At 39.1% G+C, this 23,289-nt stretch overlaps 1 protein-coding gene and 1 long non-coding RNA gene across 3 annotated transcripts in view; one reads left to right on the top strand and one right to left on the bottom strand.

Annotated features, from left to right (window-relative positions):
* The window catches only part of ESRRG (estrogen related receptor gamma), a 194,941-nt gene extending 172,398 nt beyond the window's left edge, over positions 1 to 22,543 (top strand). The window contains 2 exon segments of the mRNA XM_033144774.1: positions 6,145 to 6,414; positions 18,694 to 22,543. Coding sequence (XP_033000665.1) covers positions 6,145 to 6,414; positions 18,694 to 18,938 — 515 coding nt within the window. The 3' untranslated portion in view covers positions 18,939 to 22,543.
* Positions 6,235 to 23,289, bottom strand: part of LOC117044223 — a 51,234-nt gene continuing 34,179 nt past the window's right edge. For both annotated transcript variants that reach the window (XR_004426276.1, XR_004426277.1), the window contains exons 2-3: positions 7,995 to 8,064; positions 6,235 to 6,335 (exon numbers count right to left, since the gene is read on the bottom strand). This is a non-coding gene — a long non-coding RNA (uncharacterized LOC117044223). The remainder of the gene's footprint in view (positions 6,336 to 7,994; positions 8,065 to 23,289) is intronic.

Raw genomic sequence — 23,289 nt, forward strand, 5'->3', positions numbered from 1 at the left:
GGAGAAGGAGACTACCGGGATTCTTCAGCAGTCTCTTCTGCTTCAGCCTCAGAGTCTAAACTGCTCCCTGTCACAGGTCCCTCCTGTTCACTAAACCCTGTTGTCCCTTCAGTATCCAGCATCTCCTCCCAAACTTCCCTTTCTGACCTCTCCTCAGTGTCTCACCACCAATCCCCGGGCTCTTAGCCTTCCTCCTCTGGGATCTCCATTGGGGGTTCCCCAGCTGGTGCCTCCCACCACTCCTCATTGTCCAGTCAGTCCCTCACACAATTTTATGTTAAAATTAGATATCCATGTGAACACGAGAGGACAGATATAGAAACAAATGTGACAACGAGCATCATTTCTAAATTGACTTTTAGCAGGATCCACACTCAAGTTCTTAAGACATTATTGCTATATAGTATTCCAAACACAGAACCTGATTGAGATCTAAAAGTTCTTTGCCTCCAAGCTTCTTGGCCTTCTTGGAGAAATGACCATATAGGCTGCATGCAATGAACAGAGGAAGAATTGATTGGAGAAAACAAGTGGCAGGATTGCATGTGTGAATCAGCCATAGTGCTACAGGGCACCTGCAAATTCCACAAGTTCTGAACTTGCTTAAATGTTTAACTCTTTAACTATACACATGACAGATATTTGAAATATGGAAAAATGTTTTATATTTTGGCTTTGTTGTTTCATTACCTTTTAAATATTTTTTGTCCTAACTGCAGTCTTTATTATGTAAATGAGTATCGTGCACTGCAAATTACTGAAAAATCATAGCCCCCAGAACTTGATATTTCAGTTGTGAAATATTGACTTTGATTTGCATGTCAAATGGACCTTTGACATAGAAATTCCGTGGGTGGTGCTGTGATCTAAACCACTTTAGCCTCTTGGGCTTGCCAATCGGAAGGTCGGTGGTTCAAATCTGCACGGCAGAGTGAGCTCCCGTTGCTCTGTCCCAGCTTCTGCCAACCTAGCAGTTCGAAAGCATACTGGTGTGAGTAGATAAATGGGTACCATTTCAGTGGGAAGCTAAACAGTGTTTCCATACACTCTGCTACTCGTCACAGTGTCCCGTTGCCCCAGAAGCAGTTTAGTCATGCTGGCCACATGACCCAGAAAACGCCAACCCCCTATGCCTGAAGCGAGATGAGTGCCACACACCATAGTTGCTTTTGACTGGACTTAACCGCCCAGGGGTCCTTTTCCTTTACCTTTTCCTTACCTGTACAAATATAATTTTAGAACAGCAACACAATGCTGTGTGCCTACCTGAGCACACAAGGACTGATTCATAGTTTCATGCATACATGTGCACCATTTGGTTGCTGTGCATTTGATTTCTGGCAGCTGAATGTGCGACCTTACCTCATTTAAATGCTTTGGTGTATGAGATTATATGAAAGTTTTATCTGATGTATTTTATCTGGGATTTCAGAAATGCAAGTCACTGCATACTTGCGGGGGGGGGGATTGAATCGTGACTAAAGTGTGCAAGATGCTAGTACTCTTCATTCACAGTAGTAACAAAAGGTTTTAAAAATGGAGACATAAATGAGTCTGCTTGCTTTATATAGTCCCAGATCCCAGACAAAATCAACCTTTGTCAGGGAAGAATTAGAATAAAAGAGGCAGTAGAAAGCAATAGATGGCATCCCTTCCCAGATCATACATAGCTGTATGACGTACACACACACACACACACACACACACACACTATGCTGAGGGCACTGTATATAAACCACAGATTGCCTTTAGTGTCTATGGGGTCCTCCAAAGCATCTTTAGGCATGCAAACAATTTAGGCTACATTGGAATGTGTGCTACATGAAGATCAAATGGTCCAAATTTTCGGGTTTAAAAGATTAATTCATGTGTATGGAAACTGTAGTTGAGAAACTCATTTCATTAGCAATAATATTGCAAAGGTTTGAATTGGTAACAAAATGCCAACGGGTGTGTTACCCCTTTATTCCTCACTTTCTCCAAGTGTTAGTTTTATAGACATGTGGAGAAAAGGAGGGGGGAATCAAACAACTGTTCAGTTACTCAATCAGCGCATAGTTAGTGATATCAGTGAGTCATTAGTGTATAATTACGATTGCAGTGTAAGGTGCAGTTCTTTGAAAGGTCTCTATTTATAGTGAACAAGAGTCTGCATTCAACATAGGAGGGAAAAGATGTTGGCACAGGGTGGGTGTGTGGGGGAGAGAGGACACCAGCAACACAGCTCCATTGTTTATAGCTATTTACAAGAGTCTAGGTGGATTTACAATGTCTCAGACTGAGCAACATAAAAACGGTACAGTAGAGAATGCCTAGCAGGGGTTAAGTTCTTATGCCTGCACTGCAGCCTATTTCTGTCAACACTGGGCTTGGGAAACAAACATTTATGCTTTGTGAAATGAAAGTGTATTTTTGAAGACTAGCCGTCAGATATTTTTTGCCCTTCACACTTTCAAATGCTTAGCCTTTTTTGTAAGTTGACTGCAAAGTGCATCAGTTTGCCAGGCCAAAAAAAGAAGGGGGGAAACCAGGGGGGGGGAGTAAAGGGGGGCGTCTTGACAAGTGCCCATGGCGTCATTGTCAAGTACATGAGCTTCAAGTAGAAGATGGCAGGAGGGTTGGCACAGAACATGCTTCCTTCAAGCCTATTACCTCCGGGGTACCTGACTCTTGAGAAGCTTTTCAATCCTTCCAAATGACGTTATTCCAAACTGTCATCTGGTTTATTTGGAGCACACTGTCTCGCAGATAAACATGCTATTTAACTGCAGGTCAAGGTACAGAGTCATTCTGCTAGCAAAATGCCTGGGATACATTAAATGGCACTGACATGCAGAGGGAGACGGAGGGAGATCAAAGTTGTCACCAGTATGCGTGGAATTGGTCTGTGCTGTGGGGAAAATGCAGTGCAATATATTGAAGTGTATTTTTAAAAACCATAATGTAGTTGAACATTTAAAACTATGACCTGTCAAATGCTAGGGATTAAGGTGCTGTGTAATACAAAACACAAAGTTCAGTAGCATAATGGCAAGCGAGGATCTTCTATATCTTGGGGAACAGCTAAGTGGCGAGAGACTGGAAATGTTTTTATAGTCGGTTTGGGAATTTCATTTCTTATGGAGTGAAAGAAATCCCTTGTCACAAAAGAAAAGGATGTAGGTGTTTGTTTGTTTGTTTGTTTGTTTGTTTGTTTGTTTTCTTCCTAGCATGGCAAATTATGCATTTTTTAAAAATGGCTGGTTTTATTCATGAAAGCTTCAGGTTTTTGAATTATTTTTATCATGTAAACTCTGCAATTTATAGACAAATATATGGGCACTCTGTGTGGGTATCTGTATTGCTTGGAATATTTTCATCAACCGCATCTTATGTTTTTGCAAACTACAGATCAAACAATGTAACCCTGATTCTTTAAAAAATAAAATAAAAATACACATATGTTGTTTTACAGTATCCAAATTTAACCATCCAACATAAGGAAGCCTTATGTTGCACATCCAGTAACAAAGGGGGAAGCTTAGTTGTATTAAAGCTACTCGAGGATCATGGGCCGGATTTGAAATGGAATATAATGTCATTTGTAAAATCAAACCAAATGTCCGGGCCAAATTTCAGTACCCTGCCCTGATTTGAGGGTTTTGTTTTTCATTGTCTGCTACTGTAATTTTGCTAGCAAATCGCACGGTAGTTTATTATCTTTTTACAAAAGAAAACTGCATTCAAAACTTGGTACATAAATTTAAAAAAAACGAAGTAGGAATCTTTCTAAGGTGTGGTGGGGGGGTGGATAGAAAGGAAAATGATTGAAATTAAAACTTCTTTTGTGATCAAAAGGGATTTTATTGCCCTTTGCTTAATTAAATGCCTCAGAAGTGTGTGAAACATTGTTGTAGTTAAAAAAATTGTTACTTTGTAAATCGCAGGGACAAAAGGGTTCTACTGCAACTTTAAAGTTTCCGTGCACGTAAATGTCAATAGAGTGCCTTCTCCATCATCAGCACTAAATTCACATTGATGCCTCTTTTCTTCTCTGTATTGATCCTTCCATGAGAACGTAGATTTGTATCTGTTAATTAATGCGTCCTGAAACAGCGTTTGTATTAATCAGGCAGATAAGAAAAATTGGATGCCTGCACCCTCATGACAACCGTAAAAGTGCTGGCCCTGATAAAAATCATGGACGGACCTCAATAAAAAAGTTCCTCCTTCCACTCAATAAACTAATCATCCTGCTTTTAATTATTCGGCAGAAAGATGTGTGGAGATTGGAGAATGTGTAAATCTATTTACTAACAGCAGTGTCTGGGAGGGAGAATGGGGCTGTCACAGGACAGAGCTGCAGGCTACGTTCTCTGTCCATCTGCTGCAACAGAAAAACTGGTTCTTGAGAGAAAGGAAAAAGACAGAGATGCTGGAGCTAATTGAAAATATGCATTCCTTTTTGTTGACCCTTTCAAATTATTATTTCTGTTCCATTTCCTTCCATTTACAACAAGAAGTGTGGCATTATCCGTAGTCATCTTACAAAGAGGTTGTATTGACTTGTTTAACAATGTGGGTTTTTTTTAATCTTTATGCTCTTAAGGACAAATGTCCTTTCCCACAAGGCACAAAACACAGTATTTAAAATCACAGCAACAGCAGCATATATACAGTTATAGATATATAGATATATAAAAGGAATGGATTTCAGTGCCCACTTGACATTGGTTTTTAATACAGTTTGTGCCTCCTGACTTGAAGTAATTATCTTTTTGTTTTAACAGGTTCATTTCTGAATTCTGCAGTAGTCTTAATCTAAACTGATGCATGTGGCTTTCCCACTCCTTTTGTTTTCTATCATATTCTAGACACTTATTCTGTTATAAGGAAGGGGCCTTCAAAAGAGAAGGGCAATGTGTTTAAAGTTAAATGAGCAACAAAAACAGACTATTCTTTCAGCAGTATCCTTGTCAAAGCACATGTAAGCAGTTCCATAAACAACCAAATGAAAGCTTTAGACATGTCTTAAGACCCCCTTAAGAAAAGCTTGACTAATCCCCTTTGATGATTTTATTAAGCACTTGATGGTTGCGGTGCCAACTGGCAAAACACTACATTTCACCAATAGGCCAGGAAATAGCCTCTTCACTTGCACCTTATGTGATGGGGGATATTAGCAGTCGGAGATAATAAATTAACAGCTACTGTAAACAGGAGCCTGAAAAGGTAAAACAGTAAAGATGTTTGGCCTTAGTGATCCTATTAGGAAGGAAAGGGGGGGGGAGTGAAACAAAAGAAAAACTTAAATTAATTAAGAAGCATTATTAAATTTTCAGTCTCTCTCAAAAATGATGGTGTGATTACTATTCACTTGGCACTTTAATGTGCTATTCTGCTATTTCAGTACTGTAGTAGAGGCAGAAGCCATTACAAAAGTAATTAGTGTCTTTTCTGAAGAGGATAGATCTTGCTTCTGTTTATGCAGAGGTTGAAGTTCAAGAAGCACTTTGCTTTTTGTTGTGATCATCTTCATCATTCTAGTAAGGTATAAAAAAAAATTCCCTTAAAAAATGTTCTTTTTGTTACTCACAATAATAATTACCCCCTTTAAAGTGGACCCTGACATCTTTAAAGTGCAATCCTATACATATCTACTCAGAAATAAGCTGAGGTTACTTGATTTGTGTGTGTGTGTGTGTGTGTGTGCATGCAATGTTAGCGTCTCTCATACCAACCATGACCATTATTGCCAGAGTGTTCATAAATGGCTATTTGATCTAAATACTTTAAGGTATTAAAAGTATTAAATTCAAGCTTCAATGTAATAGGTGCTTAGAATATATTTGGGGGAATGTATTCTCAGACAATGATAATAATGTATTATTTAAAAAGCAGCAAATTCATGTTGCTAACAAAAATTTCCAAAATTTAATAAAACCCCCACACAAGAGGCATGCAAATTCAAGTTGACTTGATGAAACTTTTACTGTAATAATTTTATGTTGTATTGATCTTGAAGTGCAGAGGGGGTGGAATCCACAGGTACAGATTTATTACTTACATAACAACAACAAGCACGAAAGAATAGTTATAATGCAGAATTATGGTGGCCCAGGATCATTTTAATTATGTTTCTGTGTACTTTCCTTCCTGGTTTAGGATTTTCCACTTTATCGCTTGCTGACCAGATGAGCCTTCTGCAGAGTGCTTGGATGGAGATTTTGATTCTGGGCGTTGTATACCGATCACTTTCCTTTGAGGACGAGCTTGTCTATGCTGAAGACTATATCATGGATGAAGATCAGTCTAAATTAGCAGGCCTTCTTGACCTCAACAATGCCATCCTGCAACTGGTAAAAAAATACAAGAGCATGAAGCTGGAGAAAGAAGAGTTTGTCACCCTCAAAGCTATCGCGCTTGCTAATTCAGGTTGGCAGATTGGCATGATGGCTCATGTCATTTCCCCCCACCCCTTCCTCTAATACCTTCTGCATGACAATTTCTAAACATGACAGTAGGAATAAGTAATTCTTAGTTATACTACTACAGGACAATGCTGAATGGCTAGAGACAAGGTAGTTCAAATTAAGGGAAGATCTATGAGTATATGCATTTGTTGCACATGGTTTCTAATTTGGTTAAAAGATGCCAGAAAATTCAGAAGGTATTAAAAGCAAAGATGCTTTTCAATAAACATAAACGTTGTTCTGCTTAAATCCATTTCATAATCCAGATAAGTCTAATCAGTTCACTTAAACCCAATAGAATGGATGGGCCCATGACTAAATGTAATATATGATCTACTTCAATCCGGCTACTAAACACAGTGAACTCAATAAGTAAGGTGAACTCAGGTTTTATCAGAAAAGGGAGCAAATCACTGTTTAATCTTACAGGAACTCTTCTTCACCATACAAATTTGATTTTTATGGTAGCTGTTTAACAGGCAGATATAACTTGTTCAGAAGGGGTTAAGAAATGAAGGAAGGATTCTTCTCTGCATTTGAACTTAAACATGCTGAAGCAGTGAGCCGGTGTCTGATAAGTAAAAAATCGTTTGTTCTTTGTTGTTTTTTCTTTTGTGCCTCCCTAATGCTTTATTGTGGTCTTAAGTCCCTTTTAGCATTTGCATAAAGTTCATGATAGATCCCTCTTTAATGACGTGCCGATCATTAGATACCTGTGTGTCAATAACATGCTCTGATGCTATGTACCATTGACAGTCACACCATGCCCCTCCATCTGCTTTTGTTTTGACCCTATCTTTGAACTTTATCTTGGTTGCTGGCCAGTAGTTTTCCCTTTAATTACAAGAAGGAAACTGTCAATAAAATCTGTTAAATGGGATGCAATGAGTGGCTTGAATGGGCGGACGGCTATTTGTTCAAATTCTGCAGCATTCAAGGTATTGACAGTTTGTTTTCTGGGGCCATATGTGACGATCAATCTCAGGCTGGGCTCAGCCGCGCTGAAAAATGAAAAACCAGATTGCTTTTGCTTACTTGTGGATGACGACTTGTGATTTGGCGCGGTCCTAGTGAGATGAGACCTTCTGCCCAAATTGCCCCCCCGAGAGCCAGAATGCGTGACTGTTTTTAGAAATAATTTTTTTAATTGATTTTGTAATTAACAGTTCATCTACAATATTGATGCATGAATCCTCAGATTGATAGGAAGAAAATTGTTTTCAACAATGAAGTTGTACTTTCCTATTTGTCTTCATAATGGGATCTAGCATTTTGCATTTTAATTGGGGTTTTAATTCCCAAAAAATAAAATGCAAAACCAAAAGATTACTCATTAAAAAAAAAATCTGACAGTGCTATTGTATGTAGGTTTTGTTATCATACACATCCTAGTTCTAGTGGCCGTCTCAAATTTATCTTTCCCTAAGATGTTAGTAACCATCATATGGTATCCATATTATTGGAAAGAAATGTTATAGGTACTGATAAAGTGAGATATTTATAAAGCTAGAAAGCAAGTACAGTTTGTATAGAAATACTTACTTTTGAACATTTTCAAAGGCAGCTAACCTCTGCATATTTGGAGGTGATTGAGACAGTATTTCAGTCTGACCTGCAGAGATTTAATATGACATTCATTGAAATTATCAGCTTAGCATAAACATCTGGCTTGATTCAATAATAATTAATGTTCTTTTATGCTCTAAATCGGTGAACTGATTTAACAGTAACCTTCCTTCCTGCCTCCCTCCCTCCCTGTTCCACCCATGCATAAACATATAAGACTTGTGCACATAAAAATATCAGTAGCATTATAACTCCAATTCATAATGGTTTTAAACAGGAGGCTTGTGTACATGACTTCTGGTTGTCGGCAGCTCAGTTTGGGAGAGAAGGGAGGTCCATATGTGTTCTAATGCAGTATCCCATCCTGTTCCCAAGTTTTTACTGTTACCTCCAGCTTTAAATTGAGATGGGGGGAAATGGGTCACCAGACCTGCTGGTTTCTAGTTTCATCAGCTTGAACACCCCTGTAAGCTTTCCAGTGTAACGTAATGGTCATGAGGCTGGCATGATGCAGCCGTGCTGTTTCTCCCTTTCCCGTGTCTTCTGAAATTCAGCCTCCATCTAGGATGTTACCCAGTTAAGCACTGGACTCATGTGGTTGGTGGAAAGGGAATTTGCTTTGCCTAGCATGTGTCCTCCAAAGGCAAGTGTTCCCAACCTTCCTCATATCTGCAAAGATACAGAACTCCCACCTGTGGGTGTTTCATTTTGTTTTAGTACATTTTTATTCCATCCATTCTCCAAAAAGCTCAGAGTGATATACACAGTTCCCTGTCATTTTTATTCTCACAATGAAGTCCCCTGTGGTACATTAGGTTGACAGTTGCTGGTCATAATGTTACCCATTCTGGTTAGTGCAGAGAGATATCTGCCCATGATAAGTCATTAGCAAAACCAAACCACTTGATTTGAGTGTAATATCATTTGTATGCTATTGATAATAACCATAATCAATTGATGTGCGTAACCCAATAACATTGATGATGTACATTGGTTCTATATATCCCATCCCATAGGGGCCCTTGGCAGGTAATCTGGAAACACTGTCTTGGGGGTGGGGGAATCCCAGTCCTTGGCTGTGTAATGTGTGCAACAAACAATTTGGTACCGATGAGTGCTTTTTTTTTACTCACCCAGAAAAAATGCCTTTGAATATTTTCCAAAGCATGTATGTACCAATTACTTCAGGCATACAGGCAGGTGAACTGTTTGCACATAATGAAAGGTGTTCTCTCTGTCTCTTAGTGCTCTTACTAAGTGCTCCCATTTATTGATTGGGCAGTGCCAAATGGAAGGATGTAGGTTCACAGGTTTGTTTGTTTTTAATTATTTCATCAAGAAAGAAATACAGTGGTACCCCGCTAGACGAATGCCTCGCAAGACGAAAAACTCGCTAGACGAAGGCATTCGTCTAGCGGAAGGCTGCCCCGCAAGACGAAAAAGTCTATGGGGCTGCCTCGCAAGACGAAAAATTTTCGTCTTTTTTTTTTTTTTCGTTTTGCGGAGCGCGGCTGTCATTGCCGCTCCGCAAGACGAAAAACCCGCTAGACGAAAATTTTCGCAGAACGAATTATTTTCATCTAGCGGGGCACCACTGTAGTAGCTTAGGCTGGAGGCTTTTTTAAAAGCTTTGGTTGCCCAATCAGCTTGAGTGCCAGATAATTTCAAATTCCATTTGCACAACTGATACAGATACCTTCTCTCATTTACTGAACTATTTAAAAAGCTGCTCTTTGTAACTAGCAATACATGAATCTGTCAATTTTTGTTCTTGTCAGTTTGCGTGTTTAGACCTTTAACCTTCCCCAAAACAAATTCACACATGACTGAGATACTTGGTTTGGTTTTTGGCATAATTTAGGCCACAACTTTATTGATTACAACCAAGTGAGTGGTTCCATTGGTTCTGGTTCAACTATCTCCCTGCATCCTTGCAGGCAGCCCTGTCCCAGAGCCACGTTCGTAGGACAGACAAGGATGAACACCAGGAACAGCTGATGGAAGGTTCACCAAACAGCCGTTCTGATGTCCCCGGGACTCAGCCACTGGTTGGACCCCTTTCAGGGACCAACAAACCATTGAGTCCCTGGATTCCTGTACCGGAATATCCTGCATTTCCATAGGCATGGCCACATCATGTGCCACACCTATCACCTGAACCAGAGCCTATCCGCAACTTACAAGTTGTGACTAGTTGCTACGCGGCAGGCAAAACCCAAATGGCACCAGCCAATCAGCCAAGTGGGGAAAATTCCTACCATGCCCCTGTCCCAATGACAGATGACACATGATGGCATAGCAAGGTCAATGCAAGCCCTAAATATAGGGAGTGGTGGTTGGGTGTTCCGATGCATTATGCCCCAAAGAGGAAGCTCAGCAGCCTCGCATGGGCTTAAATAGGTCCCGTGTTGCTGCATTTTACGACGGCCCATTGTACAGATTTCACCCCAGCAACCCGGGACCAACCTATCAGGGGTTGTGACCTTGATTTCCAATTACCCCCACAACACTGGGTCTGGTTGCAGGTCGCACCGCAACACGTGCCCTCTTTTAATGGAGGACCCGATTTCTCATTTTTCCAGTCCTAAGTTCAGTGTGCACATTTCTGCATCAGTTTACAGGTGGCATACACATTTTTGCAAGACATTTTTGATAACATGTATTTTTGTGAATTATTTTCACCAATATAAACACTTTTGTGCACACTCCATCTATCATCTATGTTTTGGTTGGAGAATTGTATCGCAAAATCCACAAAAGTGTGCATTTCAAAGGATAGCTGTATTGATTAGGGAAATGTGAATTAGGTAGGTTTGCACCAAAATGTGAACCAAACAATTCCCTCTCCCCAATCTCTTAACTAACACAAAAATGGGGAATCATTGTTTCTATGGAGGCATTACCTTGTAAAATCAAACAGGGTTTGAGTGGCAGGTTTTAAAAGTGGAGAAAAATTAACCTAAAGATTCAGTGGTTTCTTTGGGGGAGACAGTGTTGAGACGTAAAGTTAAAGGTACCCCAGATGATTAGGTCCAGTCGTGGACGACTCTGGGGTTGTGTGCTCATCTCGCTCTATAGGCTGAGGGAGCTGGCGTTTGTCCGCAGACAGCTTCCGGGTCATGTGGCCAGCATGATGACTAAGCCGCTTCTGGCAAACCACAGCAGCACACAAAAACACCGTTTAACTTCCCATCAGAGCGGAACCTATTTATCTACTTGCACTTGACGTGCTTTCGAACTGCTAGGTGGGCAGGAGTTGGGACCAAACAACGGGAGCTCACCCCGTCGCAGGGATTCAAACCGCTGACCTTCTGATCGGCAAGTCCTAGGTTCTGTGGTTTACACCACAGTGCCACCCACATTGAGACATAGGCAGCCCTTAGACTGCTTAACATCAGTAGGTGGTCCGATACTAGCTTTATCTCTAGACACAGGCTGGTTAGACTAAACATATGAGGTTCTGTATGGACAGACAAAGCTGTATTGGCTCCTGATGCCATCTAACAACCACTGAATAAGCAAGCTGTAGTACTCCAATTCCATTAGCTGCACCCAACAGCACTAGATAGGAAGGGAGCAGCATCCTCTTCTGGCCAGCAGTCACACTAGAGATTAGAATGGGAAGAATTCCTGTCCCTTATACAGCAGACATTTAAAATGCCATTGCAGAGTTTAGTATCTCTGGTTTTGGTTTATGTTTATTTCAGACAATAAGAATCACCATTATTTCTTGGCCATTTAGCAAACTTATTAGAAGGTATCTATGGCAGTCATAAGAAAGCCAACTCAAATCTTAGTATTCTTCAATGAATCCTTCTGCTTCAGATCATCCATAATGCTAGGTTAGCCCATTGGGAAAGTTGGAACTCCACCTGTATGATCCATCCAAATATCACCTTGTGTAATCAGCCATTCTGTTTTTGTTGCCATTTTTTAAAAAAGTATGCAATTTCTTTGATCGTCAGTGTTTGAAAAATTGTCTGTCTTCACCATCCATTGTTAAGAAATGCAGACAGTGCAGCAGAAGGCCAACTGTAATAGGAGGGACAGTGAAAACAACATTTTAGGGGATGGATTAGGATGCAATGTAGGACCAGATGAAAGGGCATATTAAACCATTATGACTGTTCATAATGCTGGTTGCTAGAGACCACAACACAGACTGCCATTCACTGGAAAGAAACAAGAGTTCTCTCTCATTCAGGTACTTTATAGAAGCTCAACGGACTCATAATTTACAGGACTATGTATCTGTGTTGTAGCTCCCGGTGAGAAGGAGAAGAGGAGAAACATTCACTATACTGCATGGACAATGACAGAAACACCAGCACCACTTTTGGATTCTGGCATCAAAATCCCTAAGTTTTGAGCAATGTCAGGCAACTTGAACTACTGTCTTTTGAAGCAAATTAAAGCAACATATTTCAAATACATTTTCTATATCCATAAGTAGTGTTGAGATGGCAGCTTCTGAGGAGGCATAAACTAACCATGCTTAAATTCAATGCATTTGAACAATCTGTGCATATTAGAACTCCTTAGTTCTATCTTCCTTTTAAACTATCCATTTGAATGCTATTCTACTTCACAACAGTTTTCTAGTTTCTAATGTTAAAATCCCAAGTTTCAGACTGTTCTGCTTTTATTCATCCTTTGACCTTTATTATTATTATTACTTATTGAATTTATATACTGCCCTATACCCGGAGGTCTCTTCCCAAACCCTTTTCCATTTCTGCAACCCTATACATTTAAGACTTGTGGAATCGTCAGGCAAATTTAAATTTTTCTTGAAAGATGTAAAAACATATTTAGGAATTTTAAAGAAAGTTTAAAGAATGCCAATTAGATTAGAAAAATGGGTTGGGTGGAGGGAAGTTAATAGCCAGAGTGATATAGCAGAGTGTCCGACTAGGACTGGGAGACCCAGATTCAAGTCTTGACTCAGCCGTAAAATTCATTGGTGACCTTTGTTCAGTCATTCAGTCTAATACGTTTCTTAGCCATAACCTATTTTGTGAGGATAAAATGGAGGCAGTGAGAAAACGTGTACTATCTTGAGCTCCTTGAAATAAATGTGGGTCATAAATTGACAATGCCTGTGCCCTAGTGCTTTTCTAAGGTGGAATTGCCTTGAATTCATGCTTTCTAGAAACAATGTCCAATGGTGAATGTGCCTGAATCGCTGAGGCAACTAGATCTTCCCCAACAGTTAGGCCACATGCCTGTGTAATATATTGTAACTGGGATTTTCAATGTATTGATTCTGCCTCTTTAACAAACTCATGAAAATGAGTTACAGATAGATAACACTGTATGGAGTAGAAATCAAGCAGTCTTTCATTTTTCAAGGCAGTCTACTTCCCATGCAACTCAGCTAGGTTATCGAATAATACATCCCTTGAGTATACATCGCAAAAGGTGCAGGTTTAAGTATGCTAAGTTGTATGCCAAACTGTAAATACATGCTTCAGTCTCCCATTGCAAAGTCAGTCAATATTCTTGGCTGCAATTTATAGGATTCAGAAACACAGATTTATTTATTTTTGTAATGGAACAATGGCAACCTGGAAGATGGCTGCACAGGTTATGATGTAGGTATTTCTTCCGCATTTTATTGTTCTGTGGTTTTACTTTTCCCTGCATTCTCCTAAATTCCAGTTCAACAATAGCAAAACTTTAACATTAATTTAGAAATTGGAGTATGTAGAACTTGCCACAGCTTTTAGTTCCTTTGAAAGCTGGCCTGAAAATGTAGTTATTTATTTGATTCAATTCCATACAGAGTTTGGATATGAATCAGTTTCCTTAAAAAATTTCACAGTAAAATCAGGGAAGAAAACAATTAAAAACTATCCACTATGTGAAAGCAATTCATGTTGAGATGGTCTACCTTCAGAAACTGGTGGAATCTGATGGGTTTCTGAATGCCCTGGGGGATTTTATGACTGACATGGTAGATACTCCATGTTTCTTGTTTCACTGGGGACTGGTGAAATATTCAGAGCAATTGAAAGGATTGGCTTCATCACCTCTGTGGAGCTCATAGTTCGCCTTGTACTCTAGTGACCTGTGGGCGATGAAACAGGAGGATCAGTGGCTATAGTGCAGGTGGGGCAAATTTTACTATGGTGATTCCCAGTGGATCATTCTCAATGTGGAACACTGCAAGGTTGCTTTTTACCAAAAAGAGGAAGAAGAAAAGCTCAGCAGTGACTGACTGACTGACTGACTTAACTTACTATATATATATATATAACAAATTCAAAGACTTCAAAGCTCTCTGCTGCCTCATTTCTATCACAGTCAGGGATGCCATCAGGGTGGGTGGGTGGGTGGGTGTTGAGGGGCCCCTGAAATTTTCAAGGAGGGGACCAGCTCCCTCAATATTCTGCAGCAATGTGTGCCCATCACTCATGTAATTCAATTCATGAACTGGCCAGAGATACTGGCTTTTGCACTGGCTTCCCCTACCCTATGGTACACAGTTCAAGCCTCTCCAGCTTATCTTTCATTCGATCCGTTCTCCACTTCTTTCTACTTATCTTCTCTTCTTTTGCCTTATCTGCCTTCTTATTCTCTAATGTTGCTGTTGTCAACCAGAAAATGAGGATAGATGAGAATAGGGAGAAATGCTTGTAAATTAGTTGGTGCCGGTGGTTTTTTGTTTTTGTTTTTACTATAATTCTCCTTCCCTTGCTGCCCCCTCCCCCTTTCTACCTATTCCAATGCTGGCCAAATGGAACAAGTTAATGTCAGGTTTTATCTGGTCAAGATAGAAACCTAGGTTGAAATGAGCAACTCTTTGCAGATCCCACAAAAAGAAGGTCTTGCAGTGCCAAATCTAGAATTATATTATGCTGCAGATTTCTTGAATGGATGAATCCTTCCTCAGAGCACCACTGGACATACGCAGAAGAACAGTCAGTGGGCAATACCTTCTAAATAGGGGCCAGACAGTTATAGGTCAGAACAGAAGAACCAGAACAAAGAGGTCTGGTTCCAAAATAATGATCAGGGACCATGCTACAGCTCCTTATACTGTAGCTGTTGTGACAGAAGAAGCAGTCCAAGAAGCAGCCCAAATACCCACATGCAGCAATATTACCAGCTGCACAACTTCCATCATCCTGAAAGATATGGAGGATGGTTCTGGCAGCCACCTCTCGGCAACACTCACCCAGGAGACAAGGAGAGAACCTCTATGACTTGCAGTACAAGCTGCTGTTGGTGAAACTGGGTTTTGTGAAACTTCCCAGGCAAGCAACTGCCCAGTTCCATATTATGGTGGAGAGCAGCCTCCACCATTGGCTGGTAACTTCTGCATTGCCTCCAGCAGCAATACTCCCTTGTGGGCAATGGGGAATTACCCTGTGCTGCCTCATGGGCACTCATGGGAAGTCTGCAGTTAAATTCTATGAATCTTGTGCACATTTTTTTTTTTACATAGAAATATGCATTTTACATAAAGCACACACTTTTAAAGTTAAGTATGTACATCACAGTACATTCACCACACATTTTGTACACAGTTTTATGTAAAATGAATATTTTGTGCATTGTAATGGCATCGCAAAGTATGGGTGCATCAAAAGTTGTGTTCTCATTCACAAGCCTAGTTCTGGAGCATTGGATTAGTTCCGTCCAATGGGAAAAGCAGTAACACCCATCCCTGCTTTGGTGTCATTGACAAACTTTGCTCCTTCACTGCTCATTCCAAACTAGTTCATCTACAGATAAAATTTACTTCAGCCCTCTGCTTCCTGTATATAAGCAGACCAATTTTTAAATGAAGTTGTTATAGAATATGCATAATATTGTAACTGCGTGCTTCTTAGGGCCTGTGTCACTGTAACTCTGAAATCTTTAAACAGGTAGAATCCCCATAGGGCTCCATTATGTGTAATAACTGATAAACTGCCATCAGAATCAATAAAATGTGCTAAATGACCCAAACTTGCACATAATTAACTACATTTTTCAGAGCTGAAACATTTTCTTTCTTCGCCACACTGCACATTTATTTTTTGTAAATAATGGACTCAATTCCTCATCAACCTTTTCGATGCAAGGATTTCTTTCAGGAGGCTTTTCTTAAATATATATTTATTTAAATAAGTTGCACCACAAGTTGATTCTTAAAGAAATTAAGGTGGCCAAAATAACAGAACTTTAAAAAAAAAATCCAGGTACATAAGCAGCAGCTTACATATCATTGATCCAAATCAAGAATAAGCTGTTTTCAGAAAAAGGGGTTTCCTCAGGTGGATCAGCAAAACATATGCACAAGCGCTAGCTAGGATAGAGAAGGGTTTATATACAGCTAATACGTGCAGAATTATATGCATTTTCCATGCTGGGGTCTAGACAATCTCCATGTTTTTCACATAGTTTTCTGGATGAAGACATATATGTATGAATAGAATCTGATCTGTTCATAGCTGTCAACTTTCCCCTTTTTTAAAAGGGAAATTCCCTTATTCCGAATAGGATTCCTCTTGCAAGAAAAGGGAAAGGTTGACAGCTATGGATCTGTTGCCTTTTGTAGGTTAAAAGTGATTTATTAGGTACTCTGTAAAATTAAGATTGCCCCCTAGGCAACGAAGGCAGATAAATAGCTATGAGTCCATTGGGCACATCTGGACATGATGTTGTTTTTCAGTCGTTCAGTTGTGTCCGACTCTTCGTGACCCCATGGACCAGAGCACACCAGGCACACCTATCTTTCACTGCCTCCCGCAGTTTGGCCAAACTCATGCCAGTCACATCGAGAACACTGTCCAACTATCTCGTCCTTGGTCGCCCCCTTCTCCTTGTGCCCTCCATCTTCCCCAACATGAGGGTCTTTTCCAGGGAGTCTTCTCTTCTCATGAGGTGGCCAAAGTACTGGAGCCTCAGCTTCAGGATCTGACCTTCCAGTGAGCACTCAGGGCTGATTTCTTTAAGGATGGATAGGTTTGATCTTCTTGCAGTCCATGGGACTCTCAAGAGTCTCCTCCAGCACCATAATTCAAAGCATCAATTCTTCGGCGATCAGTCTTCTTTATGGTCCAGCTCTCACTTCCATACATTACTACTGGGAAAACCATAGCTTTAACTATACGGACCTTTGTCGGCAAGGTGATGTCTCTGCTTTTTAAGATGCTGTCTAGGTTTGTCATTGCTTTCCTCCCATGATATATACCACTATATGTTCTCCAGCAATGAAATTTATTTCCCATATGCCCTTACTCTTCTCCAGAGGGTGAGGGAAACACTGGAGCAGATTATGGAGGGTGGGACACACAGGGGAAGGAGATGGCGGGGCAGTCCCATTGCACCCCCAAAAGTGATTCTGCTTGCACAGTGAGGGTGCAACTGGGCTGCTGTTTCATGCTCCTGCTTGAGTACTATAGGCAGGGTCAGATTTAGGTTGGATGAGGCCCTGAGCTACTGAAGGTAATGGGGCCCTTTATATGTCCAGCTGTCCTTTGTCAACAACAAATTGTCACTGGTTTTTTGTGTTGAATATATTCTATATGGTAATTTATGGACCTAATAAGTATCTAAAGCCATTTGCACATAACAGAATATGTATTTTATTGAAGTAATTGTTGAACTGAAATACAATTAAGAAGTATATTAATAGTGAAATAATTATTAAGCTCTAACTTAAAATGAAATTTTATTCATAACAAACTTAGTAATGCAAACGCATTGGCATTTGGCAATACAAAATATTTTATTTGTTTTTTATCTTATATTTTGGAAATATACATCCAGGTTTTTTCCTTTAATTTTTTTGGGGGCCCCCAAGAGAGTGGGGCCCTAAGCTATAGCTTGTTTAGCTTATACGGAAATCCGGCACTAGCTATAGGACATAACAAGGGACTTGGGAATGGTGCCAGGGAATAACAGGTACTCTTCTTTCTGAAACACTGTCCATATTCACCACAGAAAAACCAACCAACCTTGAGGACTCCACAGCCTATGCTAGCCTCAGTAGTAGGCAAATTCAGTAGTTATAGTAAATAAGACTGGCTGGCTGTAGGTCTCTAAACAGATGTCTTTACCTGATACCTGAGCAGTTTTAAATTAGAAATCCTGAACCCACGTATCTGGACTATGGAGCACCTGTTGCTCAAAATATAATTAGAAGTATCTGGATTCCTCTGAACAAATCTCACCACTATCTGTAAATTTCCAAAAATTCTAAATACACACAGAATTTCAGAAAACATAGTTGGTGTACTTTCAAGGTTTGTTCCTAGGGCTTTGGGCTTTCTATATTATCTAGGAAATACATTTTGAAAACACAGAGTCCAAGTCTGTAATCTGGACGAAGAAAACTTAATGAAAAGATGCTTTGAAAAGTCAAGAAAAAGAAAATATTCATACAAATTTCAATGCAAATTTCTCTTAATCTATATAAACTAAGCGCAGGAAGCAATTACATGTTTGTAATTACACCAGAGACTCAAACATTTTCCAGAAGGTCAATATGGTAATATGAGAGTAATTATCTAACTTACTCATAAGAGAGCCCAGAAGATGCTGAGTAAATCCATGCAAATCCATAAACAATTATTGTGCTGCTACTTATTATGGTGCAAGTTACAGTCTAGAGCATTGGCATCATAATCTTGCTTTCTGGCATGAAAACTGAAAACTGCTGTTTTGCTCTTTTGTTTTGCAGACTCAATGCACATAGAAGATGTTGAAGCCGTCCAGAAACTTCAAGATGTCTTACATGAGGCACTGCAGGATTATGAGGCCGGGCAGCATATGGAAGACCCACGCCGGGCTGGCAAGATGCTGATGACTCTGCCGCTGCTCAGGCAAACCTCCACCAAGGCTGTGCAGCATTTCTACAACATCAAACTGGAAGGCAAAGTGCCCATGCACAAACTTTTTTTGGAAATGCTGGAGGCCAAGGTCTGACTAAAGCATCCTGGGCCTTCCAGTCATGCATGCTGGAATTTTAATGAAAGGGAAAATAAACAGGAAAACCACGACAAAGAAACTTTAGCATCTAAATTAAGGAAACTAAAATGACTGCACTGATACGTCGCAGCAAGACTGAGAAGCAGCAGCTCTTTATAGTCCGTGTCTTCTCCGACACAGTTTCCCTTTCTTGATTTCTCTCTTCTTGTTACCTTTCTGATTTTTCATTTTCTTTTTCTCTCCCCCACACCCTATGCTGCTGAATCTTTTAAAAAGAGGTCTCTAATAGAAGAGAGATGGAAGCCAGGTCTGCCAAAGGATTGAAATCCATAATATGGATGCCAGTGAACTTATTACCAACCACAATGCCCCAATGACAAAGGAATCAAAAGAGAACCATCGTAAATAGCAGTACAGTACAACACGATGAACTGACTGAATGCAGTATTAGGTTTCACAAGAGCAGCCTCTAATTAGACGACTTCGATGACGACGCATTGGCTGCTTCTTATCATTGCATTTCCATCTAGATCAGTTACAGCCATTTGATTCCTTAATTGTTTTTTCAAGTCTTCCAGATATTTCTTAGGTTAGCTACGATGTAACTTTTTCAGGGAATAGTTTGAGCTTTATTCATTCATGCAATACTAAAGAGGAAAGATAAATAAATACTGCATTTTTGTGCTGGCTTGAACAATTACAAACATTTAATGAAGGACAAATGAATCCTGAAGGAAGAATTTTTTTAAAAAAACAACGCAAATGTTTCGGTTCTTCTTACTAACAGAAGATTTTTTTCTACCAGCTTTACCACTTTTCAGCCATTTGTTAATGTGGGAATTTATCTTACTCAAGCAATAGTTGAAGGGAAGGTGCATATTATCACGGATGCAATTTATGTTGTGTGCCAGTCTGGTCTAAGACATCCCGTTTCTTCGCATGAGCTCCAATTTATATCTTAAGTGTTCACTGAAACAAAGGATTAGATTACACCTACAGTATATCAGAGTAGTCTAACATGTTAAGATGCCATGTCAAATAGGAATTTAAAAAAAAAAAGTTAGTGCGTGCTTCTGTACGGCCAAGGTACAATTGCTACATGATATTGTGTGTTAATTAATAATATGGCTTGTCTTTACAAAATTGCAGACTTTATTCCAAAGTTCAACCCACTGCAACTAGCAATAAGGCAGAATCAGATATCAGAATAGTCAGCCTCTGACCAAATTCAAGAACCTAGCACTTGTACCCATTATTTATTAATTTGTAAAAAAAAAAATATTATTTTGGGTAGATTGCCATTTTTTAACAAACAGCCTAACCAGTATACCTGCTTTTTCAACCAGTGTTGTCACAGCATAAAAGTTGGTCAATTTCAAGACTGTTAAGAGGTGTAATCTAATGTATAAACTAATTAGATGCCCCCAGAAAACTACAGTCGCTAAATAACCAATAAACAATAACCTCCATCAAATGCTATACCAATGTACCAGTGTTAGTAGCTGCTCCCTGTACTATGTGAACAACCTTATTCTATGTACACAAATGTAATTAAAATTGTAATCCTAACAAACAAAGGAAATGTAGTTCAGCTTTTCAATGTTTCATGTTTGCTGTGCTTTTTGGAATTTTTTCTGTTGCATTCAAAGACTGTTGTCTTGTTCTTGTGGTGTTTGGATTCTTGTGGCGTGTGCTTATAGACACAGGGTAGAATTAGAGACAATATTGGATGTAAAATTCCTCAGGAGACTTCAGTAGTATATTCTATTCCTTCTGATAATAAGGTTCTTCCTAGTAATAATTAAGAAATTGGAAAAAAAATCCAAACAAGTACTCATTATGGACAAATACACATTGAAATCATAATATTTTCAAAACAAGGGATAATTTCTGTAACAGTTTATTATAGAATACCTATGTATAGCTTAGAAATAAAACTTTGAATATTTCAAGATTATAGATAAGTCTAATTTTTAAACGCTGTAAATATAGCTTTCATCCAATCATCTCTCAGATGTTGTTATTAACTTGCTCTGTGTTGTTGCAAAACCTTTTTTTTTTAAATGCAGACACGTTTCCAAAATTATTGCTACTCGTGTGCTTTAAACAAAATACAACAGGCTGATGATACATCAACCTTGTGCTAGAAATACTGTATATCTCTCATTAGCTATATGGGATTCTCTTGTAGATTGTGTTTTTCTCAGTAGAGAAGTGACTGTCGTGTGGTCCTAGATAAATCATCATTAGCAATTCATTCAGTTGGCCAATAACTTGAAAATTAATAGCGTGATAGGAGTTTGGAAATTGGCACGTCCCTTTTGAAAAATGGCAAAACCTCACAACTCCTGGGGGCGGGGGAGGGAAATGGTGCTGATTCTATAAAATTATTTATATATGTAAGAGTGAAAAATAATTATTTTCCAGAAAATTTGTGCAGGGTTTAAGTTGCTACTGTTCAACTACACTATATATGTATATATAAATATCTAATATAAATATTGTTTTTTCTGTATCGCATTGAAAGAACTTGGGTTTTCAGGGTCAATAGCCAATCAACACACTCAGAAAAGAAAAGAAAAGCATATAAAAGACTTAAGAAAGATGGAATGTGTTAAAGGAACACAGTGCAATTTTTTACTATTGGTTTTCAGTAATTTTTAGAGCTGCAATGAACAAATATCTCGTGGCTGTACAATTGTTAACTGAAACACAGATACACTGCACAGGCATTAGAATAACATTCATCTTAAACCTTGCTGAACGAAATTTTAACTTATTTATTGTGAAGTATTGGGGAAGATTTCAAAAGGTGTTTTAGCATAACAGATTTCGTTTAGGGGAATTAATCCATATGGAATTTCTCCTGCACAAGCCATTGGAATGAAAGGGTATTGTGTAAGAGCACTATGGTCTTGTTTGGCTCCCCCATTCAGTTCAAGGTGCAGAAGAAATTTCTAATAGGCTCTTTTCTTTCCTCTTACTGTTATTTCTTTCTCCTTATTTAAAGCAATATGATTGTGTGACTCCTGGAAGTTACGCATTTGTTTCAATCAAATCAGATTGTTGTATTTATTCCACTATTTTGCATTTAAATGCTAACATAAAAAGATATAAAAAATTAAAACTGCTATTTTTCTTATGGAAGAGAAAATGGGTGTTGGTAATTGTATTTTAATTATTTAAGCATCTCTGTTTACCTGCCTAGGAAAACACTTTATGGCAGTCTTATTGTGCAAAGATCGCAAAAGAGGGGGGAGGGGGAACTGAATTAAGCTGCTTGTTATAATCCAGGAGTTGCATAATAACCACTAGTAAAAAAAAACACAAATGAAAAAAAAAATCATGTCTATAGCTGTAGATGGGCTTCACATCTGTAAAGCAATCAACTGTATATTTTTGTGATGTGTATCATACTGTGTGCTCCAACCAATGTCCATTTGTGTAAATGTATTTATTTTATATTGTATATATTGTTAAATGCAAAAAGGAGATATGGTTCTGTAACTCCAATCAGTTCAGATGTGTAACTCAAATTATTATGCCTTTCAGGATGATGGTAGAGCAATATTAAACAAGCTTCCACTTTTGATTGCTTTTAATTTTTTTGTGCGTTGTGGCTTTTGTTTTGCTCCCCCCCCCATCAAGGAATCAAATAAATAAGCCCTACCTTTAGTAGAGCTCTAAGGATATATGCCCTCAAGCTAATGTAGCCACATGGCTATATGCCATATAAGGACTTGTCAAAATGAATTTCAGTGTGGTATAGTCTTTTTGCATACACCTGAATATGCAGGCTGTCCCTTAACACATTATAATTCATTCTGACAAGCACTTATTTAATCTTAAAACATCTCCACATCAAGCCACGTTACCGAAAATGATTACCTCTCAGTCAGTGTCATAAAAGAAAAGTTCCCTGCAATTTTGAGATCACATTACTACTGTCTACAATGGGCTATTTGCTTTCTTCATCAACAGCTATAGTCATCATTCCACTCCTAAAACATGATTTTTTTATTTATTTATCTTTACAAATTGGATAATCTTTTTTGTTTTAAATAAAAAAGCTCTTATTTGCAACAGCATTTATGATTTGCAAGCCAAGAAACTAGTAGTGATAGTGTAAAATAGTAAAGGGACCCCTGACCATTAGGTTTAGTCGTGTCCGACTCTGGGGTTGCGGTGCTCATCTCACATTACTGGCCAAGGGAGCCGGCGTACAGCTTCCGGGTCATGTGGCCGGCGTGACCAAGCCGCTTCTGGTGAACCAGAGCAGCGCACAGAAACGCCGTTTACCTTCCTGCCGGAGCGGTCTCTATTTATCTACTTGCACTTTGACGTGCTT

The sequence above is a fragment of the Lacerta agilis genome, chromosome 3 (assembly GCF_009819535.1).
Source record: "Lacerta agilis isolate rLacAgi1 chromosome 3, rLacAgi1.pri, whole genome shotgun sequence".
Lineage (NCBI taxonomy): Eukaryota > Metazoa > Chordata > Lepidosauria > Squamata > Lacertidae > Lacerta > Lacerta agilis.